This window comes from Vidua macroura, chromosome Z, assembly GCF_024509145.1.
Source record: "Vidua macroura isolate BioBank_ID:100142 chromosome Z, ASM2450914v1, whole genome shotgun sequence".
Lineage (NCBI taxonomy): Eukaryota > Metazoa > Chordata > Aves > Passeriformes > Viduidae > Vidua > Vidua macroura.
This window is the reverse complement of record NC_071611.1, coordinates 7391154-7416146: the sequence shown is the minus strand read 5'-3', so window position 1 is coordinate 7416146 and position 24993 is coordinate 7391154. Positions and strand designations below refer to the sequence as shown.

General features: G+C 38.2%; 1 protein-coding gene across 2 annotated transcripts in view; it reads left to right on the top strand.

The window, feature by feature from the left end:
* The window catches only part of KIAA1328 (KIAA1328 ortholog), a 172290-nt gene that overhangs the window by 96812 nt on the left and 50485 nt on the right, over positions 1 to 24993 (top strand). For both annotated transcript variants that reach the window (XM_054003892.1, XM_054003893.1), the window contains 2 exons: positions 17796 to 18481; positions 21302 to 21397. In XM_054003892.1, the coding sequence (XP_053859867.1) occupies positions 17796 to 18481; positions 21302 to 21397 (782 nt within the window). The remainder of the gene's footprint in view (positions 1 to 17795; positions 18482 to 21301; positions 21398 to 24993) is intronic.

The following is a 24993-nucleotide window of genomic DNA, read 5'->3' as shown; positions in this document are numbered from 1 at the left end:
GGGAGAATGGAGATTTCAGGATGAAATAGGGCTCTCCAGGAGAGAACAGCATCAAAGTATTATTTGGTTCTGGTGCCACCCTTCCAGCAATTCTCATAACCTCCTTTATTTTCCTCTCAGCTCTGATATGGGGACTGCAGTTCTCTGTGCTGAAAGAAATTATGACTATTACTTTGATTATCCTACTTGGGTAGTGGCATGAGTACTGTACACGCAGGTGCCAATTTTTTTTTTTCAGCTGGAGAATTGAATTCAGAGGTTGATATTGATACAGTTGAACACCTACAAATTTCAGTGCAAAACACAGGACTCTGAGAGTTCTGGTTAGTTGCTTTTGATGAATTGAAATAAATTCGTGTTCTCTTATTAAAAGCCCAGAGAAGAAGCCAAAATGCAACTCTGTATGCATGATTCTTTTTAAAAATGAAGGCTAAGAAAATCCCAGTTGATACATATAAGACATAGCTTTTTAATTTATTGCTCAAGCATATGCAAAAAAGGCATTAATTTTCAGTAATATAAAATTCTCGATATGTAGTGCCTGGAGCTACGGTTTTGAACCTAAATTGCATGTATTTACTAAGCCATATAGCTCTGCAATGTGGAAAATGGAAGTGCATTTCAAATGTGTGCAGGGATTGCTATTACTAAAACCAGTTGCAGTTCATAAGTGAGAAAAATAAAGCTTCAGATGGCAGATGAAGAGACACCTTTATTGACTCCATATGCTTGACTGCATGAGGTGCGTTCCTGAAAATGGGAAGTAAGTGCCATATTTTAAGGAATTTCAGAAGTCAAGCATCAAGGGGTAATAGAGTTGACCTCTAATTTCAGAAATCACAGGCTAATGTTCGAGAACATTTTGCTTCCAAACTTTATTTAAAGCTCTGCTTAGCACTCAGTTCTATGACAGTAAGGATTTTTGGCTGGGAGGCACATCAGTTATACTGTTACCTACCAGACTTTTCACTTTAACAGCAGACACCAATAGCCTCTAGGAATGAAATGCTGCTACTTTCAGACTGTGTAGAGGTGTGGCTGGACTGGCCTTCAGTCCTTGGTTAAATGCATGGTTTTGCATCCTCTGTTCTTTTTGCCTTGAAGAAAGTATGCTGTACTTGTTTGATTTATTTCTAAGAGGAGATTATTTCATTTTGAAAGGCTTGTTGCCTCCTTGCTGTTGAAATATTTTAACTGGCATTTTTTTTGTCTGTCGCTTCCTAGAGTGTCCATTATCCATTCCTGCCATATGTTATCTAAAGGCTGAGTCATGGAATTCTCAGTAGGCAGTTCTCTGGGTGCTACTCATTTTGCAAAGGTCTTAGGAATACAGGGTTTGAATGTGTATTTAGTGTAGAATTGATTCCACCCTCAGTTCCCTCCACCTAGAAGTAAAGATTCAATATGAACACAGTGTTACTCTTTCCAAGATGATTGAACTTTTGCTTTCAGTACTTGTGTGTAAATTTTTAAAAAGTACCCATTTTCCCACTAGAAGCTCTAGTACAGATAAGGTAGAACTATGACTTTCACCTGCTCTTAACTTGACCATGTTCTTGTATGTCTGCTTCTTTAGGTATGAATAGAAAAAGTTTTGTCAGTATGGTAACTGCCACCAGTAAGATACAGGAATATAGTGAAACATCCCTTTGCATGTTCCAACTGATTATTAGTGTAACAAACTACCCGTCATCCTTTATGAAAAATGAAGGGAGGAATTTAAATGTATTTTCCGTAAAGCAATTTTCTTTGAGTTATTCATAAATATCCATATCTGCTTTCTGAATATAGAATTTGAGCCTTATTAATACATAATACATAAATTTGTACAGGAGCAAAAGATTCTTTTACCATCTGGACTCTTAAAGCGACAGGTTTAAAGATGATTAGAACACTGTGGATGAATATAGCTTCTATTTAAAAAATACAGGATAGGTATAAAAGCAAATATGGGACAAGATTTCTAGATAGGTTTACTATTTTTTGTTAAACAAGACTGATAAGACTGGGAAAATTAATAAGCTTCTGGGTAGTCAAGCTTCTTTTGAGATCTGAAAAAGAAGCAGCAGATTTCAAAGGTAAATACAACTTGAGAGCAATTAACAGTTTGTTTAAAAGCTAGTTAGGATAGTTAGAGATTTGTCCATCAAGTGTAAAATCCTAAGTGATCTTAGAGTTATTCAGCAACTCCTTTACTAGAAGTCGTGTATGCTACTTAGTTTCTTTTCCAAGTGCAATTGTCTTGTACAGATACCCAGACTGGTCTGTGTTTTTAGCAATCTGCTCTCATGCTTGATAGTGCCTAAAAGCTGCAATGCTGTTTATAGTCCTGGTTGCACTCATTTCAGATTTGAAGGAAAGAGGGAGTTAGCTTTAAAATACAAAATGATTAGTGGCAAATTCAAAAAGTTTTTTCTACTGAATTACTCCTTTGTCAAATGACACTTCTATTTACAGACAGGCTATTTGGACAATTCAAATGAAGTTGAAACAGTCCTGATGCTTCAGCACCACAAATCAGAGACTGGAAAATAAGAGGAGAGAAGGCATAGTTTTCATGCTAAGGTTCCTACTGTGCACTACTGCTGAGGGAATGAGCTGCCACATCTGCTGTGCTGTGACAAGATCTGCGCAGGATATGTCCAGAAGACTCTCTGGGAATAGAATACAGGCAGATGATTCAATTGTTTGAGCTGTAGGCTATCTATGCTGTCACATTTAATGGCATATATTCAGCATCATCACAAGCAATAGTGAGGCAGAACACAAATGTGTGAAGCAGTGCTCTTTTTTTCCTTTTTGGAAATGAATTTCTTGTATTTTTTGATTAGACTTGTGCAGAAACACTGATTTTCTTGATAAGGGTATAGCAGAAGTGCTAAGAACATGGCAATTTAAGCATTTTTCAGTTTAGCACTGCTTACCCAAACCTGAATAAAAGAAGAAAATCAAAGCAGAATTATTCCTAGTAGATGATTTTGCAGCAACCTTACAAAATGAGCAGCATTAGTGTAGCTGATTGGATTTCTCTTTACATATAAAGTTACTGCTGTTTTGGATCTGGATTGCAGTTTTGATTTATTTTTTTTTCCCAGTGACTTTATATTGGCATTCAGATTGATTCTAGCTCTCAATTTCAGACAGATTAATTTATGAATGATTTTTTAAAATATAAAAATTGTTCGTAATGCATTTAACTCCTTGGAATTGGTAAACTAAAGTAGCCCTTCTGCAGCAGCCTCCCCTTGCACTGCAACTGGAGCTATGGGTTTTCTGTTCCTCCAGAATTTGTGCTACTTCAGCTCTGAATTTTATAATACGTAATATCTTTAGCAATCTGTTTGTGACTGAGATTCAGAGAGGTCCTGTGTATTCTTTGACCTCAGTGTCTTCATCTATAGACCAAGGAGAAGAGTGCTTAGTTACTGCCAGGAATATATAAATACCTCTAAAGGTTACGAGTTCTCTCAAAGTGCCTTGTGTTTCTGCTGATTTAATGTTAAGTAAAAAACTGTGTTTATGTGTAGTGGGGGGAATTCAATCATCAGATGTCAAGTTTTGTTTTATTTTTGTAATGATTTGTGCAGTTGTTAATTGGCAGCTGACTCCTCAGAGGAAACTTCAGAGAGATCATGTATTTAGAAACAATCTGGCTTCTTGTATTTTTCTCTCCATTGTAGCTTTCTCCCTTTGTTCTTTTGTTCTCTATTATGAAGGACATTTGCATGAAAACAAGATTTTTGTTTTTTAAGAGTTCAACTGCTCCTGCTGCTTATTCCCCACCTGGCCATAATCCTCCGTTAGTGACATCTCAATTGGTGGCTGTGCCAATGATTATGATGTCAAAGACAGGATTATGACTTCAGGTGAGAAACAAACAGCAGGAACTGGTGAACTCAGGAGAAATACACATTTAGATTTTTCTCTAACCATTTTTATGCTAAAGGCACAAGGAAAATGCAGATAATAGATTATGTATGCATATATAAAATAACTGATGTATAAGCAAATTGTATCATACCAGTGAGTAAAATGACAAATCTATTTTTTAAATTGCTTCAAATGTTCTTATTCTCTACTTTCATCTGCAGAAAATTACATAGCATCCAGTAGAATAGTATCCAAAGGCAGTGTGATTAGGACACATTTATTTGATGTTACCTGGTTGCAACTCTTGTGAGAAACTTGTTTTGTTGTAGCATGAAGTCCTTAATTCAAAAATAATAAGGTTTGACAAAAAATGTAGCATCAGACCCAAACTGTGGACAATTAAGAAGTTAACAAGGGTCCCCGGTGACAATGTAGTTTTGGACCAGATCAAGTTAATACAATGGAAGGTTCTTGAATTCTTCTGACTCCTTAAGCTTGGTTTTTTTTCTCTCTCCTATTTAATATTGTGTTCCTGAGGAACCCCACTGCCCCCAAAAACTAATTCCGTAAGGAGATTTTTGCACAGTATCTCCTTTTGAAAGTTCTTGTCTACAGTTTGAAGTCCTATGACAATAAATGGCATTTATGGCTCTGCAGTCATTTGCCGCTGGGAATTGGGTAGTGGGAGGGAGATATTTGCTATAAAAGCTTTGCTGGTATAAGAATTACAATGCAAGGAGGGTGTGTGTGTGTGCATGTGTTACAATACCAGTTAATGTAACTAATGCCTGAGATTGTCTCTTCAGTAAGTTAGTGGTGGGTTCTGAAGAGATTGCTCCATGGAAATCCTCTTCAGGGAATTAGCTCATATGTGTCTGCTGTTGGAGTTGTTACAGTCAGAGTTACCACTTCTACTACCTAATGCCAAGGTCATCACATTGACAATTTTTGATTATGAACAGTTTCCCCTTCTGCCTTATTTCAAGAATGCTTACTTATAGGTGCATTCTATTTATCTTTTGAGGTGTTTGGCACTTTTTTATGTAGTTCATGAAATTAAATGGAAGAAACTGTGTTATCATATAGGCACTTACTGTCCTGTGTCAGGGTGACTGGGTGAAAATAGAAGGGAAGAGAGGAGTTAATAATCACAGAAATAAAGACATGCAAAATCATCAAATCCAGTTTTGGTATTTGAAGTACTCCCAGCTTCAGAGAAAACATGGGAAGTGTTTTTGTTGTTTTTTTTTTTTTTTTTCCTCAAACAGAATTGAAGTAGTTATCTTCAGGAACCCAGTAATTAAAATTAGAAAGTTTGTAACATTTTTATTGCAGGCAATTCTAGTGGTGAGATTAACATTAGATAATCTTATCATGAAATAACCAGGCACCCTGTGATGATCTGACACATGAGAGGCTGCACAGAGTGCACAGAGCTTTTGGTCCCCCAAGGGCTGTGATTGTTTTATGGTTTTATCTTATGATAACTGTGCTTTGGTTTTGCCCTTTTCTGAGAGTTTCATATGGTACACATCCACTCCCACCCCCCTGTAAATTTGTAATTTAACACTACTCTAGGAAATGGCAAATCAGCATGAAACTATTAATCTTATCTCGTATCATGAGACAGACACTGATCCAAGAGATCTGATTACTTTGCTTCTGGTCATTATCCAGACTGAAAGCTGGGCTTGGGCATTTGTATCATCAACAGTTCTGCCATCAGAAAGCAAAAGATTTCAAAAACAAGGGGAAATTCTATAATCAATCCAGTTTTAACATTTCATGCCAAAGATACGGTGTGGGACCAGACTCCTTTTGCTCATCATGTAGTGATCTGCTGTGGTATTAAGGCCCTCATTTCTGCCCTGTGTCTACAGCTTCTTTTCCTGGACATTTATAGCATAATAAAGGACTTGAATGTCAGGCATAAAGACTTTAAATAATCTGTAGTGATTTTAATGAGTTTAGTCACAATTGCCACAGGTTTGTCATGCCTAATAAGTATTTCTGAGATGGAGCTTGCAGTCAGACTTTCTGCTGCCAAGTTGCTTTTTGGTTTTTTTGAGAAGGATGGAAACTGGCTCCTGTTCAGTGCTGCAGAACTGGACTAGATTGAACTGCTCTGGAAATAGCCAGCTGCATCCCCTCCCCTCCAATGAATATACTATGAACAAGAAATTCAGTTTTAATTTGTATTACAGTTCAGCTAATTAAAGAAAATTCTTTTTAAATACCTGACTGAACCAATGTGATTTGGGTTTCTTCTTGACTCTTTTCTCTTCTTCCTTTTTTTCCCACTCCCGCTCAATTCTTCTGAATAGTTGCGACTTCATATCTTTTCCTCCATCAAGTTTGTCCACTTCAAAAGAGGTACTTATTTAATATGTAACTATGATGGATGTGCAATCTCTATTTTTTTACTTCTCCAGCAGGATAGCGCTTTCTGCTCTACAACAATGTTTGGAAATCTAAAAAAAATTTTTTTTTACTATTTACAAATCCCAAGGGACTTTACAGATATGAAAACATGCGGTGAGAATTTCTTCTCTGCTCAACTGGATGGTTCAAACTCTGTTCCTGGAGGGAGTGAATTTTACTGTTGACCTAATTCTGCTCCTGTTAAAGTTGGCACTGAGTGGTTTTAGAGATTTTCAGCCTCAAAGCGTTACTATTCTTTGTTGAATCCAGAGTTTAAGGAGGAGAGCTGAAGTGCAGCTCTTTCAAATGGAATAAGAAAGGCTTAAGCCTGGTAATCAGAATACATTTATTAACTAACTCTATCCAAAGAAGTGGCCTGGGAACCCAGATAGAGGGTTCAACTTTGCATTAGAATTTTGTCAGAACTTCAAAAATTTATACCTTTTGGCATCATGGCCTGTCTCTGCTTTCTACATCATGTTTCTGCTTTCAGCATTTGTGCAGACCTACTGTACAAATTGAGTTCACAAAGTGGGGAAGAATAAACCAGAGGAAAGATAAAATACAAAACCCACAAACTTCTATGGTTTACCCTGGGAAAAAAAAATTAAGGTCAAATTTCATTTGTCTTATATAGGCTAATTGCTATCACGTGGGGAAGAGATTTTTCTTTTTTGTATGTATGCCTATTAGGATACTGTCTGGAAATGGTACAAAAGAGGTATGGAGTGCCTGCTTATCACAACAGAGCTCTTAAATTGGCACAACACAGAAAAATAATAGTTCTCTATTGAAAGGAAGGCCCACATCTGCAACTTGAAAGGACTGTAATGTAGGGGTTCACAACTGGAAACTGTCCTTCCATGTCCCCGTCCTGCAGCTTGTAAGCAGGGCACAATGTTTTACTAACTATTAATGTGAGACATACTTAATTACTTTGCATATTTTTGTGTGCCTGTGACCAAGGCCCAGCTTTGTGCAAGGATGTCCTTTCCTCTGGCTCTTGCAATTGCTGAGACTTTGAGAATTTTATGAAACTGAACTCACTTTAATAAACTTGTGGATAGTTTTACTTCCGTCTGTCCAGATGGCAGTGCCACATAGTGAAAGCGATTGCCTCACAAAGTCACTGCTGCCCTGGAGTAGTGAAGGGCCTTTCAATTTATTCTTGGTCATGCCTTTTTAACTTAATGTTCTTCTTCACACAAGCTGGTAGTGATGGATGTCCATTCAGACAACCTAATGGCCTATGGTTACTATAGAAGAGCCTTTATATCAATATTCTGCAGCTGAGACCCATTAGGCTGGACTGTCAAACTGCTCTACAACACATCTAGCACCATTTTATGCAAATAATAGCTGTGACAATATTGCTATACTTTATGGTGTTAAGAAAGACTGTAAAAGATCCATTTCCATAGGTCAAGAGGAAGTTGATCTTTGTAGCTTGATATATCAGAGGTCATTTCCCTCTGTCAGTAGTTGCCACCTCCAACAGTACTAAACCCACTTCAGAATGCCTTCAGCTCTTAAGGAGCCTCAGCCATACATGGAATATCTGCTGGGACATCCATTGTGGCATTTCAGGTGCGGTGGGAATGTTGTGGAGGCGGCATCTTGGTGGTGAGCCTCAAAAAGCAATAGCTGGCTTACCCCAGGAATAAGAGATTGCTATTTTCTCCATGCCTGTTCCTATTCCTTGGTTCAACTTTGCATGCAGTCTTTCTTTACTTAATTTATGTACCTGTTTGACATACTGCAAGCCTGCCAAAGAGAAAACATTTAATCTCTCACTGAAACCACAGCCTGTATGTCAAGAGAACCTTGAATTTTTATGTTCAGCAAGCTAAGCCTTCCAGAATCATATGAGATCATTTGCCTGTGTTGCTCAGAGGTCTCAGCAACTCATGTCCAATGCAGAGACTGTCAGATTAGGTAACAGATCATGAGGTATCATGCTTAGGTGTAACTTCTTCAGGACTGGTTGTAGTTTGCACAAAACTTCCAGCTACATATGTTCTTAGTCAAAAAAGTTCAAATCCTTTCAATTTGCAGAGTGCTTTTCATACGTAACTGTAAATTAAGATGCTGAATTCTTGCTAAGGCAAGAGAATCTGACAAGAGCAGGGATATGAACTGTGAAAAGACTGAAGCAGGAAGTGGAAGCATAATATATATGCAATACGTAAGCCCACGATAGAGTTGTGCCACCATTCAGGTAGAACTTAGTGTTCTAAGCACTTAGGTGCCAGCTCTAATGCTCTTGCTACTTGTTCATTTATCTCTCTATTGCATTGTTGCAGTGTGTTGGGAGCACGCATGCCTTTCCAGTATTACTCCAATACAGGAAATACTCTGTGCTCCCATTTCTTTGGATTCCAGCAGGTTAATTTGTAGTTTCTTCACTCCCTCATTTCAATCAATTATTCCCCTTGGCATGACAGTGAGTTTCTGGATGTCAGCTGCTCTGGACTGGCTGTTTCCTCTCTTAGCTTCATACCCAGTGAGAGAGACATAAGGACCCCTCTTGCATTTACGAAGGGTTAGAATGGGGTAAAAAAACCACACAGGCTGGGATCTCAAAGCTCACAGCCTTGTGTGGCTGATGAGATGTGAACAGTCACTTAGAAGCTGCTATCTTATAAATGGTATCTGTACTCTTTTGAAATGTGGAGAGGTCAAGTACTATGGTTCTGACTTGATTCTTTTAGAAGACGCTCTTAATTTTCTTCTTCCAAGACTATTTACCACATAACTGTGTCTTGCACCAGCATTTGTCCAGTTAATGTAAAGCTGTGTAACAGTCAGGTCCTGAAGCATTAGTCTTGTTCCAGTCTTTGTTCTGAAGACCAGCATAATTACAAAATAAAAGAATCCTTCTAAAAAGCTTTTATTTCCTGTGTGAAACTTCTTCTTTGACAAGATGAAGTGAGTCAGTCTGTCTTTAATGGGATTGCACTGAAATGTCTGCAACTCTTGTTGTCATTCCTTGGCATGATCGTTACTTGAGGGGCAGATTAGAGGTCAATCAGCCAGAGCCACGAGGGCGCCAATGGCTAGCCTCAGGATACTCCCTACAAATGTAAGATCAAAAGGGCAGGCATATGAAAATTACTGTTTACTTTTTATGAATTATTTCCCAGAGATGGGATCATTAGCAGAATCTAAATGCTGTCTAGCTCTTAGTGCAAGGACACTCCTGACAGAAAGCGCTTGCTTAGGCACACCTTTCCACTCTTAAAATCAAAAGATTTTCTGTTCTTCGCATGTGTGGGATTTCTTTATTATTTAAATAACTTTCTAGTTGTTTTGTGGTTTTTTTTTCTTCTTTTCCCAAAACACTGTCCCTACTTCTGAACATGTTTTTGATTCCTAGATGTCATCTGTTCCTTTCTTTGTGTAGCAAAAATATTTTAAAGCCTTTCTCCATACCCCAGGGATGCTGCAGGAGACACCTGAAGGAAGTAAAACTTTCTGTAATTTTCAGAGTGAACAGTGGCTGTTACGTACAATTCATCCTTAGCCAGTGGGTACCAGAATTATCCCTACTGCAAATCCAAGGGAAAGGTGTATTGGCTGTCATGGTGAGGTGCATGTTGGCAAATGCTGATTGAGTGTCTACTTCTGCAGTAATCTTCACACATCAAACTCTTGCACCTTCTTTTCCACATCAGTATCTGGCTTCTGTTTGATCACAGTAATCAGAGCTGTTTAGAAGGGTCACAGTATATTTGCCCTTTTGTTTTGTGACTGGAGGTATGAAAGCATGACTTTGGAGCAAATGCTGATTGAATTCTAAAGAGACTGGGAGTAGCTGGGAACATGTGTAGCCTGTGATATGCTAAACTTGTGATTCCAAGTGGAAAACTGTTTGCTTTTTAAAATAACTTTGAAAAAGTTACCTTGAAAAACCAAATACATGGTGGATATTACTCTTTAATGAAAACCAATATGAACTTCCCTCTTATCGTGCAACATGTTACTACCCTTAATGTGAAATAATCAAATGCTGCCCAGTGTAGCAATGAAGTTAAATCTGGCTGCCAACCAAAATAAAATCCCTTATAGCTATTTTTGTGTGTTCTTAAAATGTGTGCTGAGAGATTAGGCAGTTGTCTTCCCCCCCCCCCCCCCTCTGCTATTTTTCTTTAAAAGTTTAAAAAGTTTAAAAAATCACGGAGAACTCTGTTGCAGCACCCTCCTATGATAAGGTCAGGGAGCAGAAAATCCAATGTTGTGTGCTTTATCTAAATCCTTATTCTTGCTAATCTGGCTAGACATTTTGGATATGTGTGTTTTTACTTATTTGGCATGATGTTTTCTCTACATAATTTTTTTGGCATTTATCTTGACAGCAGTAGCTTGAGAACTTCTTGCTATAGTGTTTAAATGGATAAGCTGAGCATCTCCCTTTCTATCTTTTCCTTTTGGTGTTGGATAGATCTCAGGAAACTTTTTAATCCTTGCAAAGCAGTGGGCAAAGGAAATGTGTATGCAGATGATTGAGGTTGCCGGGTCCTCCAAGACAGGAGTCTGCAAGTGACCATCTGGAGGTGTGGGTCTGGGGTTTAGTTTAGCAGCCTTCAGAATGCTGAGGCACAGGTAGTATAAAAATAAGTCTGTTGGTGCTAGGCAGAGTTTAGGCTTGTAATGAGAACACCCAGTCTCAGAAGTTTTCTACCATATGACTTGGACTTCTCAGGGTGGATCAGCAGTGAATGGGGGGTGATGCTCACAGGCTCATGGGATTTGGAGCCAGGATATGGCATGCTTGCAATGCATTTTCTGCAGACTTCACACTGAGGCACAATAAAATATCTAATGGTGCTGTTCATCTCATCATCTTTGTTGTTGATATCTTCTAGTTCTTCTTGTAGTCATTATGGAAAATGATGGTTTTAAGATATCTTTTATTGCATCTGTGCTTCGGAAGCTGTTGCATTCACTTTTTTTTTTTTTTTATGATGTGGAGCAACCTTAAACCTCTCTAAAGTGTGATGTCTTGAAGCAAGTACCCAAATCCTGATGGGTTTCTACATCACTAGTGTCTCCAGTGCTGTTGGGACAGAAGAATGGTGAAAGTCTGTTTGCCACCCAAATGGTGAGGAATATCAGATGCACTTCAACTGTGCACTGTCAACTGATAGCTGTTAAATTAACATTTCCATTTCCCTCTGTGTAGCCTTATCTTTATAGGCAGGTGTATCTGTGTTGAGAGAGGGGCTATTTTTGGCTCTACTGTAGGAGAGCCTGAAGGTAATGAGTTGTGCACAGTAAATCTTGCTTACTCCATAATTTCCACTACATTTCAAATTAAGGGCCTAAATTAGGGTTAGTGTCAGACTTGCTCTTTTGCTATGTCCTAATTTTGTTTTGAAAGCACATAGCTAAGGACTTTAATATGTTTTAGATTCAGGGCTTGTAAGTTACACAAAAATCCCTAAGGGAGGCAAAATAACTTATTAAAACCTTGCAAATGTTTTTGACTGCTGCATTCTATTATTTTCTATTCCAGTGGTAGCATACAGCCTCTGCTGCTGATGGGTGGAGGAACGCAAACCTCCAGGGCCCATTAGACTTAACTTGTTTACTGCATTGATATCTATATGTTAAATGACAAGAGAGTTCAGGTTATTGAATAATTTAAAATTCAGCTCTAATTGGTGTCATATGACCTGGAAAAGGCCATGGATGACGCCAGGAGCATGCTGTGAAATTCTTATAAATAATTCATAAATTAGATCATTCATTTGCCTGGATGTCTTGTTAAATGCAGAAGTTTGTAAGTAATAACTGATGATATAACACCTGTAAGTATTTAGTTCATATGCTGGAAGGTAATCTACCTTGATGATCTTCTAGCACAACCTGCCAGAGTACAAGAGTTAATTGCACTAGGGAGAATGCACTACATTTATTTGGGATGGGCTTTGGCAAGGCATACGGTGCAGATGTTGCATTACACATTCTCTATCAGCTAGACAACTATTCTGTATATGCCCATGTTAAAAATGCAGCTCATCACTCTTTTGCCCTTATTTCACATGAACTCCAAATGCACTGGGAAATGGTAGTGACCTGCTCTGCTCACAAATAGTATAGTTTTTGAAATATTTATCTAGGTCTTGAACTACTGATTCTTCAGTAAAATAAAGGGCAGAAGTAAAAAATTGAAGTCAGAAGATCGGGATTTTTTTATTACTATTTTTATAATGTTGGCAGCACATTGAATCTTAGTAGTTGGACCTGGTACTGTCAAGATTAGGGTAGTGGCATGTTTCTATAGTGCAAACAGGAATGGTACATTTTTGTTTTGAAAAGCAAACATGTTTGCTTAAATTTAGTGGCCAGGTATTGCACTGCCACGTGTGGGTACCATGTGGGCTTAATGGACATTTTTGCTCACAGTGACTTCCAAGACTTGGCACGCAGACACCTCTCTTTAGTTTTCTTGGAGCACTGTATTATTAACTGCCTTATCAGGCAGCGTAAAACCAGTCTGCTGATCTGAAATGGGGGCCTTTGTTAGCAATTATCAACAGTGTTTGGGTAGCTGGAAGAAGAAGGGTGGCATGTTTATGAATGCAAAATATACACTTAAGCTGAGCGCCAGCAAATGCTCACACGCTACTTTGAATGCAGGTTTTTTGTGCACCTGGCATGCCAGCTCAAACCTTCTTAACAAAGAGGAGAAAAAATACTGAAGGCAGCACAAACATAGGAGGTGTTCCTCTGCTGCCAGCCAGCAGCTATAGATTCACTTTTTTGTGATGTGATACTACCTTTTTTTTAGCTATGCCTGTTCTGTATGTTTAGTTCAGTGGATTTCTACAGGAAAAATACAGGTTGGTGACTGTCATTCACGGTATTTTTCATTTGAGACCACTTGTTTTATTCAGTGGAATATAGCAATCATAGCTATACATAATTTCTGCAGAAAATAGTGCTTTGTTTCTTGCTTGAAAAATAGTCGGCTTACCTTAGGAGTTATCTGCTGTATTTATCTTAGGTAGTGACAGAGATAGTTGCTGTACTATTACATGGCACTTTATAATAACTGATATTGTGTTACTTATGGTACAGATTTTAACAAAGGATTGTATGAGTTAAATAAAAAAAAAAGTAGACTTCAGTAGATCCTACTAATATACTTTAAAATCTTTGTGCTTTTTCATTCTGCCTGATAAATTCTTACAGAATCTTGGAAAGAATAACTCCTTAATCACTAATAACATACTTCAAATAGTCCTATAATTTGATGTAATTGTTCTTAAAAACAGCATTTCTGTTGCCCCAATATCCTATCTGAGCTTATTTATAATGCATCCTCCTCATTTTGCTGACAAAAGCAAGTGCTTATACTGTTGATAGACCTGAAACCCACAGCCAAGCTTTATTCAGATGAGACCCATATATCAATCATTCCGAGCGGTGACTGAGTTCCAGGTTTAGGTTGTATACCTTAGTGAGAGTGTCATCTGGGTCACTGATGGAGTCACAGAATTGTTTAGGTTGGAAACCACCTCTTGAGTCCAACCATTAACCCAGCACTGCCAAGCCCACCACTAAAACTCATCACTAAACACCACATCTACATGTCTCCTAAATACCTCCAGGTCTGGTGACTCCACCACTGCCCTGGACAGCCTGTGCCTTCCAGTGAACAAACTTTTCCTAATAAATTTTGTTGGTCACGTCCAAAGAACAACGACACTGGTGATGAATCTTAAATATGTGCTGGTGGTGCTCTTGAAGGTGTTTCTGTGTGTCTCTGCGTCATCCTTAAATATCTTTAAATCTCTGTATTTCTCCTCCGGTTGCTGCTTCTGTTCATTCTTCTTGGTTTCCTTCAGCATTCCCACTTAGATCAGCAAAAGGGACTAGTTCTGAATCAACATGTTCCTTCCATTCTTTCTACCCCATCAAAAGAAACTCCTGAGCTGAAAATCCAGGTTAGAGAAATGTCCTCAAGATACAACTGAGAATTTTTTATTTCATTGTCTCTTTTGCCTGTGTTCAGACATATTTCCTCTAAAAACTTCAAACCCGGGTGCTATGAACTAAACTCCTAATGCTATTAGCATCTCTAGCAATTTTGCTCTGCACCCTAACAGCATTGTATTTTACTGGCATACCAGCTTTTGTTCCTCAGAATGCAGGACTTCTCAAGGTAATACTTTTGGGCTGTGTCTTAAAACATGTTTGTACATGTAATGAAATCTGTCCAGACCTTGCTTGTGCTGGTATTGTAAAGATATGCTTTGTTACTAGTTCATCCCTTGCAGTACAAAGCCCTTTTGTGCTGGAGTCAGTCTGTAACTGTGCTTCCTCTGCCAGTGCTGTGAATTGGAACTGCAAAGCACACAAGTTGCATTTAAGAACAATTTGCAGAGATCATAATGCTGCGTGCATAAAACTGATGCACTGTTTGTCTGTTCATAGGAAGTTTTAAGGACTGGATGTTTGTTTAAGCTCTGCGCTGAATCCCTGAGCAAAAATTACTGGGGTTGCTGTAAAGGCTTTGTAGACTTCCACATGTATCTCCATCTTCAAATCCTTCTAAAGATTATTAAAACCATTTTTAGTATCTCCTTGTTTCACAAGAGTTTCACATCTGATCAAGTCTTATTAACTCCTTACCTTACAAGGAGCAGTCTGAGTTTGTTTAAGCCTCAGTTAAAGGAACTTGTATCTTTAAATATGGCACAGCAAGCCTGGAAGAGCTCCATGGAGGAGCAAGCACAGCTGTTCCACCATGGCCCGTCATGGTTTCCATGTGTCCCATAGGCAATATCTTTCTTAAACTCATCTTGTAAAATTACCTGATTCCTTATGTTTGTGTGTCTTTAGACTCACAGAAGTCTTCAGGATATTTCTTTCCTCTACTTTTCCCCTTTACCTGGCCTGTATTTTGCAGATCTTTCATGTCACGCACGAGTCTCTTTTCATCCCTCAGAAGTGTAAATGTCAGTCCATTTTCCCTGCAATATCTGCCATCCAGCTGTATTTTCAATTATGGCTTTAGCAGAAAACCCACAAATTACTAAAAAAAGTTGTTGGCTAGTTTCTGACTCCCAATAGGTAATTTTTTCTTTGGAGTTAGACCTTGCAAAGTACTGAGTAGCCATCAAAGGCATGTTGGAACTCAGTCTTCTGCCTAACATGACCTCCTCCTTCTAAAGGAATAAGAAAATCCCACTCATATTCAATGACATTAATGAGAATTTTCCCCCCTGCAAACATACTGTATCTGTGAAATAACATTAAAGTTTCTCTGCCTTGTTATGAAGTCTTTAAATGTCAATGCCATTTCTGAGACCATCAGGGCAGACTTAATGGCGGCCAAGGTCAACAAATGCTAACTGGTACCTCTCTTTTAGGGCCTTCAGGGACTCGTAATAGAGTCTCAGCCATGAAGTTAATTTGCAATGTGGACCTTTATTCTTAAACCTGATGATTATTTTGTAAAATCTTCATTCATGTGCTTAGATTTCTTAACATTCTCTTGTCTCTTCAGTTAGCAGACTGCTAAAATAAAGGTGGTGTTCTCAGATGTTTTATCTTTTGGCTTTCCTTTTTTTATGTGTTCTTTTTCACTACTATTTATGGGCTGTAGAAGGACAGGTGTTTGCTTTCTGTGACCACCCTACACTGCCAGCCCTGATAGGATGCTCTAAGAATATCTTCAGATCTGAGACCTTCTGCTGTCCATGGGGACTGGAGAACCCTCCACCATGAAAGCCTCTTCTTGTGGGTGTCCTAAATGCTCTATAAGCAGAATTAGGGTGATGTGGGAAATGAGAGACTGCATCGTCCTCTTCTGTATTGTCTAATTCAGATTAAAAGGGCTCTGTAGCCTTTATTTATCTGGAAAATACTGCCAACAAGGATGGCATGCTGTAAATAATAAATAACAAAACTCCGTCTTTTTGGCAGCATGTTGCATTTCTGCTCAGTTGCCCTGCCAGCCCCTCTGACTTTAAAATATTTTAGTGTCCTGCACTTTTCACCCAGCCCAAGCACCAGACTTTCCTCAGACATTTAGCACTGACATTAATGCAAATGCCTCCAACTCAGTGAGCCCTTTGGGGCAAAACATGACATCCTTGGCTTTCAGTCACATGGGAGAGAGGATATATTTGTATGCACAAAACTGGAAATAATAAAATATCAGTATTCAGGTGCTAATCCACATTAATTTAAATTCTGTGAAGTCTACAAGAAACTTGTAATTGGTTGTCTTGAAGGGCAGCAGAGTATATTTGGTATTTTGTTTATTTATTAAAAAAAGAATCTAAATTATACAGATAAATGCTGCATAGATTTATATTATATCTCTCTTCTAATCATTGTGGGACACTTGCTTGCATTCCTAAATTTGAGTGGTTTGGGTCTGGCTGACTATCTTGCACTCCATGTGCACAATACCTATCTATTGTAAGCATTCCCAGAGGGCAAATAATACCTTTTTTTTCATCAGTGGATTCCAAATTTCCCTGCAAAACTACTTACACTGCAGTGGTTTTGCTATCTTTAACAAATCTGGCTTCTGTAATTAAAAAGTCCCATATCTGTGTGGAAGGTCCCAAAGGCTGGAGGAGCTTAAATTCAGTTTGTTATTGAAATTAATGCGCAATTCTAGCAAAAGAAATGTGTGTGCCTGATACACTGCTGTTGTAACGTTCATAAAAGCTCAAATGCTTAACTGCCTAGATGAGTCTTAGTGCAAAGATACTCCAGGATGTAACTAGGATTGTGATGTCTATTACATAATATCCATGACTATAACAAAACCGCTAGAATTTGCTTGTACTGGGTTGACAAATGTGAATTACAGTTGCTTATTTTCTTCAGAGTTTTATCAGACTATAATCACTTGCCCAGCTTAATTGAAAAATCACTTACATTTATAGCTGTATTTAAACATGTTTTGTATTTAAATGACAGCTTTTGATGTACAACCATTTTTTACAGAAAGTAGTTGGTTTTTATCTGTGTTTCTGTAAAGATATTTCAAAAACTCTCATCAAATTTCCAGCGGTAAGTAATATACCATTCAGTGCAAGGTGAAATGTTTTACATCAAATCTCCTGCTGTGTAATAGCCAATCAAAGAGTATTTATAGTGGCTGAATGGATTTTTTAGCTCGGTATTCAAAATTAAACATTTTCAAACCTTAACATTTAATGTTTTTTGCCACTCTTCAGGTTGATTTTATGTAACCCTAGATGCTCACAACTACTTGATAGTCTAAAGTGACTCATTTTATGCTGAGGATCCTGCAGACAGTAGTTTTACATTTATTACACTTGTGTAGATGGAATGAAATGTAGATTTGATAGCACATTTGTGTCTATGTTCTGGTAAACATTTTGTTGGGGTTGGCTGTATGTCCATCAACATGGACCAGCAGCTCTGTTTTGAAGAGAATGCATTTACCAAGGGAAATTGGTGAACAAAGATGAATTTTAGTAATTTACAGGAAATTGTTTCTCTTGTTGCAGGTATCCAGTAAGAAGAGCTTGTGCCAGCAGCACTCTTTGGGGCTGGACAGCTCCTACTTGGGTGTTGGAGGACCTTGGACTCTGCATAAGAACAGTAGTGCACCGAAGGCTGGAAGCCCAGCCCGTGTTGCATTGTGTCAGCCTTGCAGGAATAACCACGATTACAGGACTGAAATGCATTACAACCATCAGGAGTGTCTGAAGGAGTATCCAATGGAAAACGACTTGCGCAGAAAGTGCAACAACGAGATTTCCCCAGCCAAGCAGAAGAGCCCTCACCATGTAAAGCAAGCTCAGGAGATGGACCAGAGAGCAAGTGAATTTCAGAGCACATGCCCTCAGCAAGTGAGTCATGGCTGTGCCTGGAGGCATGTGGGGAGCTCAGGTAGCATGGAAGAGAGCTGCTGTGTCAGCGAGGTACTTAGAAAACACTGTGGGACAGTTCAGAAGACCTGTGATCATTCCAGGCACTGTCGAGGTTCTAGGCTGAATCACAGCACAGACTCAGGCCCTAAGGAAACAGAGCTGGCTAAAAAGTTATATGAAGAAAGAAGGCAGAAGCTGCTTCTTCAAAAAACAGAGCTGGAAATTGAAAAGGAACGACTCCAACATTTATTGACTAAGCAAGAAGCAAAACTGCTCCTAAAACAACAGCAACTACACCAATCCTGTATGGATTATAACAGGTGATTTTGATACTTACAATTAAAAAAAAATCCTAAAATTTCTAATAAGCACATGAACAATAGTTTATTTAAGTGGGAGAACAGAACATAGCAACAATAGATAGAATAAAACAAGACAGGCAAGGCTTATGGCACAATTTCTAAGAGTGATTCAGAGGAGGGGAGACTTTAGTTTATTAGTGTATACTGTTGGGAAGCAGCATGACAGCTGTGGAAAGCAGCAGAGGAAAACAGTATGTGGTAGAAAGAAAGGCAGAAGAAAAACACTGCTAAAAGACTAGGTTGGAAAAGAGAAGCAGTAGAAGAAAATGAGAGGTTGATATTTGTGCAGGCACTTGAAAGGAATACAGACATTTGGCAAGAGAGCAGTGTGAGCATGGATAACATAAATGTGGCATTCTCCCTTCTTCCCTTGGAAAGGTCAGTTTTGAAGTGTTGCACCCTCCTAGGTTGGGACTGGAAGGAGTGTGTTTCACAGAAAAGATGAAGATCATTACATATATATACACACACACACACACATATATATATATATGTGTGTGTGTGTATATGTATCTTTTTATATATGGAATATATGTTTTTCCTCCATATATTTATGGAAGAGGAAGGGAGCGCAGTGTAGCCAAGACATTTTCTTTCCAGTGATGTTAGTGAAAAGGGAGAATGCCAAGACAGAGGCACATTATGTGCTTAAAACTTGAAGAGAGATTGAGCAGCCATGGAAATGTGATATGTGACTTGAAAGGCCTGTGAGTTTGTTGCAGAAGGTAACACTTTTCTGGCAGTGCAAATAGAGCCTTTGAGAAAGAGAGAACAACTGTTTTTCTTGGTATGATGGAACAGTGAATGGAAACAGGTTAAATTAGCCATTGCAGCTCAGCTGAGTACTAGCATTTCAGCATTAGAAAGTAAAAACAATAGGGAAAAATCTGCAGTCTTTTGGAAGAGGTGGTAGGAGTGTTTCACAGGGATGGATATTTCTATACTGTTTTAATATGGCAACTGCTTACAGCACCCCATGAGAGTCTGCATTAGATGACCCACTTCCTACATCCATGTACTATAACCACCATGGAGGAATACATCACTTTTCCTTCTTCATTTCAGCCCCCTGGTAACTTTTCAGACTGTAAAAGAGAGTACTGTAATCTAGGTCGTCTTTTGTTTGTCTTCTTGGATTGTTGTTTACATTGAAAATAATGTGTTTATATGGCTTTAAGAGTACCTGTCTTAGAGGAAATCACAAATGTGTGTGTTGAAAATGACTTGAGGTTGCTAACAAAGGATTATGACTTCAGGTGAGAATTAAGTAGGAACAGATGGATTCTTAATCATCAAATACCTTAATTCTATGCATGCATCTCTCTAATGAAAAACAAGTAGATATGAAGGACATACAAACTGAGTTTTTTGGTGCATTTTTTTTCTAATGGAAATATTTCAGGTTTGGAGGCGTAAGTTCAGAAAAAATGCACCTTAAATATCTGTAATGATGTGGTTGTTAGTACCATTATATCTATTATAGCTAGTTTTTTTTCTGAACAAAACCCCTTTATGGTTTACAGAGTTTTAGTTAAATAAAAATAAAAATAAATAAAAATAATTCTTTGAAAAAATCATGTATTACCAATCTGAGGACTTTGTATTTTTGTGATCTCTTCACAGGTGCATGTGAAGTCAGATATGCCATATTCTCTCTAAGAAAACAACTAGAATATAATGTGTTTTCTCTTAAAAATATTTCAGTATCTTTAGAATTAAATGTTTGATATTTAGAGGTAAATCTCTTAGGCATCACATGTTTCAGTTTCAAATATATAATTCATTTTGCACTTGATAACAGAGAGAGTAATTTTATATACTGCTAACAATAAAAATTTGTTTAGCTAAGCTCAAATACCCTTTGCTTCACTGTCAGGAGGTTCTAAGTTATAACATCATACAGCCTAAAAAAACAATACAAGAAAAATTATTTTCCAGATAGTGTTTATTTTTGTCTGTCCTTCTGCCTGGGTGGAGTGCTGGTAATGGTCCATGACAAATAAGAGGTTTGACCATTTGCAGTTTTTGGCAACAAAGTTTTCTAATCTTTTATCTGAAGTATGAGTTGATCCTTTTTGCAGCCACAGTGCATCACAACTGCTTTAATTTTCCACATTTCTCTACTTAGCCTCATGTGACCGTAGTACCTTCAGTTTGCACTTACTCTTTATGTGAAATAGTTGCTCAGCTATCAAAAATGCTGTGTGTCTGTGCAGTTCAGTGGCTCCTCCTGGTTCAAGCCTCACTGAAGCAGCCCAGTAAAAGCAAAGCTTGGAAACAGGAATTTTAGTCAAGTAAAAAAGAAATACCTTATCTTGACTTTTCTGTCTTTGTTGGAGAGAAAGGAGAAGGTGGAGTGATCTGTTAAAAATGGAGCATCATTTGTGGGCCCATAGTTTGAAGACACACAACCGTCTTATACAAATTCGGTTCTGTGCAGCATGATGCCTTTGAGCGCTGGTGCTGTAATCAGTAAGTGAAACTTTAATGTTTCTGTAATGAAAAGACTGCAGATTTTTCCCTATTGTTTTTCCTTTCCAATGCTGAAATGCTAGCACTCAACTGAGTTACACTGGCTAAGGTTGTCCCAGTGGTAACCCTTAGAAGCAAAGGCACTGGGCCTGAACCAGCCTTCCAGTACAAAACTATATTTGAAAGTGTGAAGATAATTGTGAAACCATTTAATGTGTAAAAGTGCCCTGTTTGTAGTCATCTTTTAGTGGCAAGTTCCTGGTGTGATTTGACCAGCTGCAGAAGCAACTAACTTGTCTTTTCCAGGATTAGAGGCCATGTACCTGGCTTAGAAGATGTGCCCATTGCTGAAGCACCCAGAGATCTTGCTCTGATGATGAATGGCAGCAGCATGGGGCTAAGGTAATTTCTCTCTTCACTTCTAAGTGCTTCACAGGGTCAGTATATCTTCTTGACAGTGTGCTGTTGCCTGCCAAGTATATTTGTTCATGTGTTTGTTTCAGATTAAGAGCTTTTCTGGAAGGGTAAAATTCATTGGCTGCTGTGTTTTATGAGTCAACTCAATAGTTATGCTGACCTGTTATTACTCAAAGTTTAGGTGACTTCCTGAAGAGGCTTCAGGCTTTGTGTGCCACCTCTTAGCCCAGTGCAAAATGGAGTTTTCACAAAATCTTAGTTTTAGTTCTTTGTTCTAGGTGCTGCTTGTTACTTTTTTAATTAAGATCAGAATATCTCTTTAGTCTTTATTTGGACCTGATGTAAATAATACGTTATCCTTTAACTCTCAGATAGATCTTCCATGGTTGGTGACAGTTACTTGTTTTTTAAATACCTCTCATTGCACTGCTACTTCAGTATGATCAGAGCAAACCACCACTGAAATAACTGGAAGCAGAGTTAAGCCAATATTTAGCACTTTATCTCCATCCTGTTTGCTATTTAAAACTTCAATCAGTACACTATTGTACTTTCCTTCTGTCCTACCCTGTCGCATTCAAGTTAACACTGGAAGAAGATTCAGGCTTATTAGGAAAGCAACAAATAAAAACTGGCAAGGTTTTCTCCTTTTCTCAGAAAGCAACAGCTTCTTGTTCTGTGCTGTAACTATAGGTGTTCTTTTGACCAAAGAATGGTGGACAAGATGAGCAGCTGTGCTTTGAATGGCTCCTTCTCTAGTGGCAAGAGAATACCTCAAAGTAATAAACTTCTCTGTTCTGAGAATACTGGAAGAACTGATAATTCATTTATAAACTAAGAGTCCACTACCTTATTTTTTCTTATTTTTTAATTTTGTTATACTAATTTTATTTTTCTTTTTGAGATCCCTTTTCACTGAAAAGGGATAAGCCTTTTTTTCTCCAGAACAGCAGGAGTTGTTAGTTTCCTTGGAATACTTCACTGCTTAACCAGGTGTTTGGCTGCTGTGGGTTACTGGCATATCTTTGTTGTATTCGGATGCTTTTTTCTTTCATTTTCACACAAACTGAAGTGATCAAAGTATTATCACTGTAGCAGAAAAGATGGAGAGTCATGACACGTTTAAGATGCAGCAGCATTAAGCCCCTTGGAGGAAAAATGTAACCTAGAACATCTGCAGAGCTTCTTGGCAACAGTTTACCAAAAACCTGCAAATATCTACATATCTTAACAGGGAAAATGAAGAAAACCTGTGCTGTTAACAGAATGAGAGTTGCAGATTTCAAAAGGTTCCCCACCCTCTCTACATTCCCCTGGTTTAATTTACTGTAATTTTTCAAAGTTATTGTGTGTTTGAGCAGTCTCAAGGTGCCATGCCAGCTGGTTATGAAGTTTGGCAGCAAAACACTTGGAAGTTTTTCTTCTTATATGCCATCTTCAGTTTTGCAAAGGTTACCAGATGAATGGTCCCTAAATAATTTACTCTAATGTAAGGCTTAAAAAGGCTGAAGAAGACAAGTCCATTTATCTCTTTTATGCATTTGAATATGTAAGTGATGTTTTCTTCAGTAGAGAGAGGGAGAGTGTGTAAGTGTGTGGCCATGTCTTAGAATAGAGGAAGAGCTGGTAGATATACATTCTTTTTTTAACTGTCTCTTTTGGTGATTTTTTTCCTGCCTTTTTATTTTTTTAGTGTGTTTTGGTTTTTTTTATAATGTGAGGCTTTTTTTTTTTTTTTCTTTTTTTTGTGTGTGGTGGTGGTGTTAGCTTTTTAATTGACCTATCAAACAGTTCTTGTTACAGCAAATGCCAGCAGAACAGTAATGGAAAATCAGCCCTCTCTGACTTCCAGTTCATACATGAGAGCTCTTCTAGCAAATCGCACAGCATAGAGCTTGATGTCAGTCTTCAAATAAGCAAAGATTGCTTTAAAAATATCCTGGTGTTTTAAAGTAAATGGTGAAATACTTTTAAAATGCGAAACTTGCTGAAGTGAGAAGTAAAATAAATAATATAATCAAGAACTGAAAAAAAACATTAGTTTTTTATATAATTAACAGCTCATTTTGAGTTAATTATCTACGATTACAAAAATCTAATTGCAATTTATCCTCTACTATCTGTAGGAAGAATTGTAGACAAGGGAATGTGCATCACTGCCAGGTGTAAATGCTATAGGATGGGTACAAATAATAAAGGAACCCTTAATGAAAAAAAAAAAGCAAATAGGAGCATGCAGCTGTGCCAGACTATTGAAAGGTAATTGTAGTCAGAAATGAGGTATGTAGTTTAAAAGGCATCTTGTCATCTCCTGTAGGGATTAATTTTTTCTCTCATTGAAGAAAGCAGAGAAGATTCCACAAGCAAATACAGTGCAGAGTTTGATTTCTGATACAGTTTCCTCATAGTCTGTTAGTGAAAATGAAAACTTTGATCTCAGGGGTACTTCAAACTATAGCCAGATTTTCAAAGGGTACCTGTCTTGTTGTCTCTTCTACATGTGCTATTAAGGTATTTTTGTTGTCATTGTCAGCAAGTATTGTCTATCTCAGCCTGTTTGGATACCTATTCTGTTAGGAATTTGCAGTGTTGGATTTGTGCCTTCCCTGATGTTGAGAGAAAATGTGCCTGTCCCTTTGCCTAGCTGCAGCTGGGCCAGCATTTGGGACCTGAACTACCTTCGGATTCAGGATCTCTATTTCTCTTAGGTTCAGCAGTCAGAACAGGTTTTATTGAGGATGGTTTTCAGTAGCTTGGAGTGCTCCTAAGTGAGCCCACAGACAATTTGCAGCTATGGAGAGGGTAGCTTGTGCAATTAATGGCAAGTTGTCTGTATAATTTCTTTTCAAGTCTTCCCCAATGTGTAAGATGCTTTAAAATATTCAAAATAAAAACATAACCTGATGCATTTGTTTAGCATAAAACAGCCTTTTACAAAGTGCTTTCCATCTCCCAGACACAGATGCTTGGTACATGCTCAAGTACCCACTCCATGCGTATTCAGTAGGATCAATACACCCAGCACCTGCTTTTGTGTGTGCTCCTGACATCTGCATCTGGGAAAGGAATTTTAAAACTCTTCCCTCCTTCGTTTAATCTTAACTTTGATCTGAATGGCATGGAAATATGATGTATTTAATGGCACCAACTTGAGGAGACACAGTTTTTCACTTTGCAAGCACCCCTCCCCAGAGCACTGCTGTGTGCCTGAATCTTAACATTCAAGATTCCCTGCTTTTCTGAGTCTTAGGTTTCCTATAAGGCTCTGCTGGTGTGGCTCTTTATTGCCTCCTCTCTAATGGGCATCTTTGCCTCGGATTTCACACAATTCTGCTACTGAGCCTCTACACAAACCCGTGCAAAGTGTTCTAAATAGGAATTGTTGGATACAGCTGCTATCAGATGTGTTTACAGTTACCTGCAGGCACTTGTTCAATGTATACTACCTGGTGAAAGGATTTTTTCTTGGTATATTAAAGATTTGCAGGTGGAATTTGCCACCTTTAATTTCATTGAAGGCTCCTTATGTTTGTGTGCCTCATTCTACACCACCCATGCGTATTTTTGCCAGTTTGTATTTT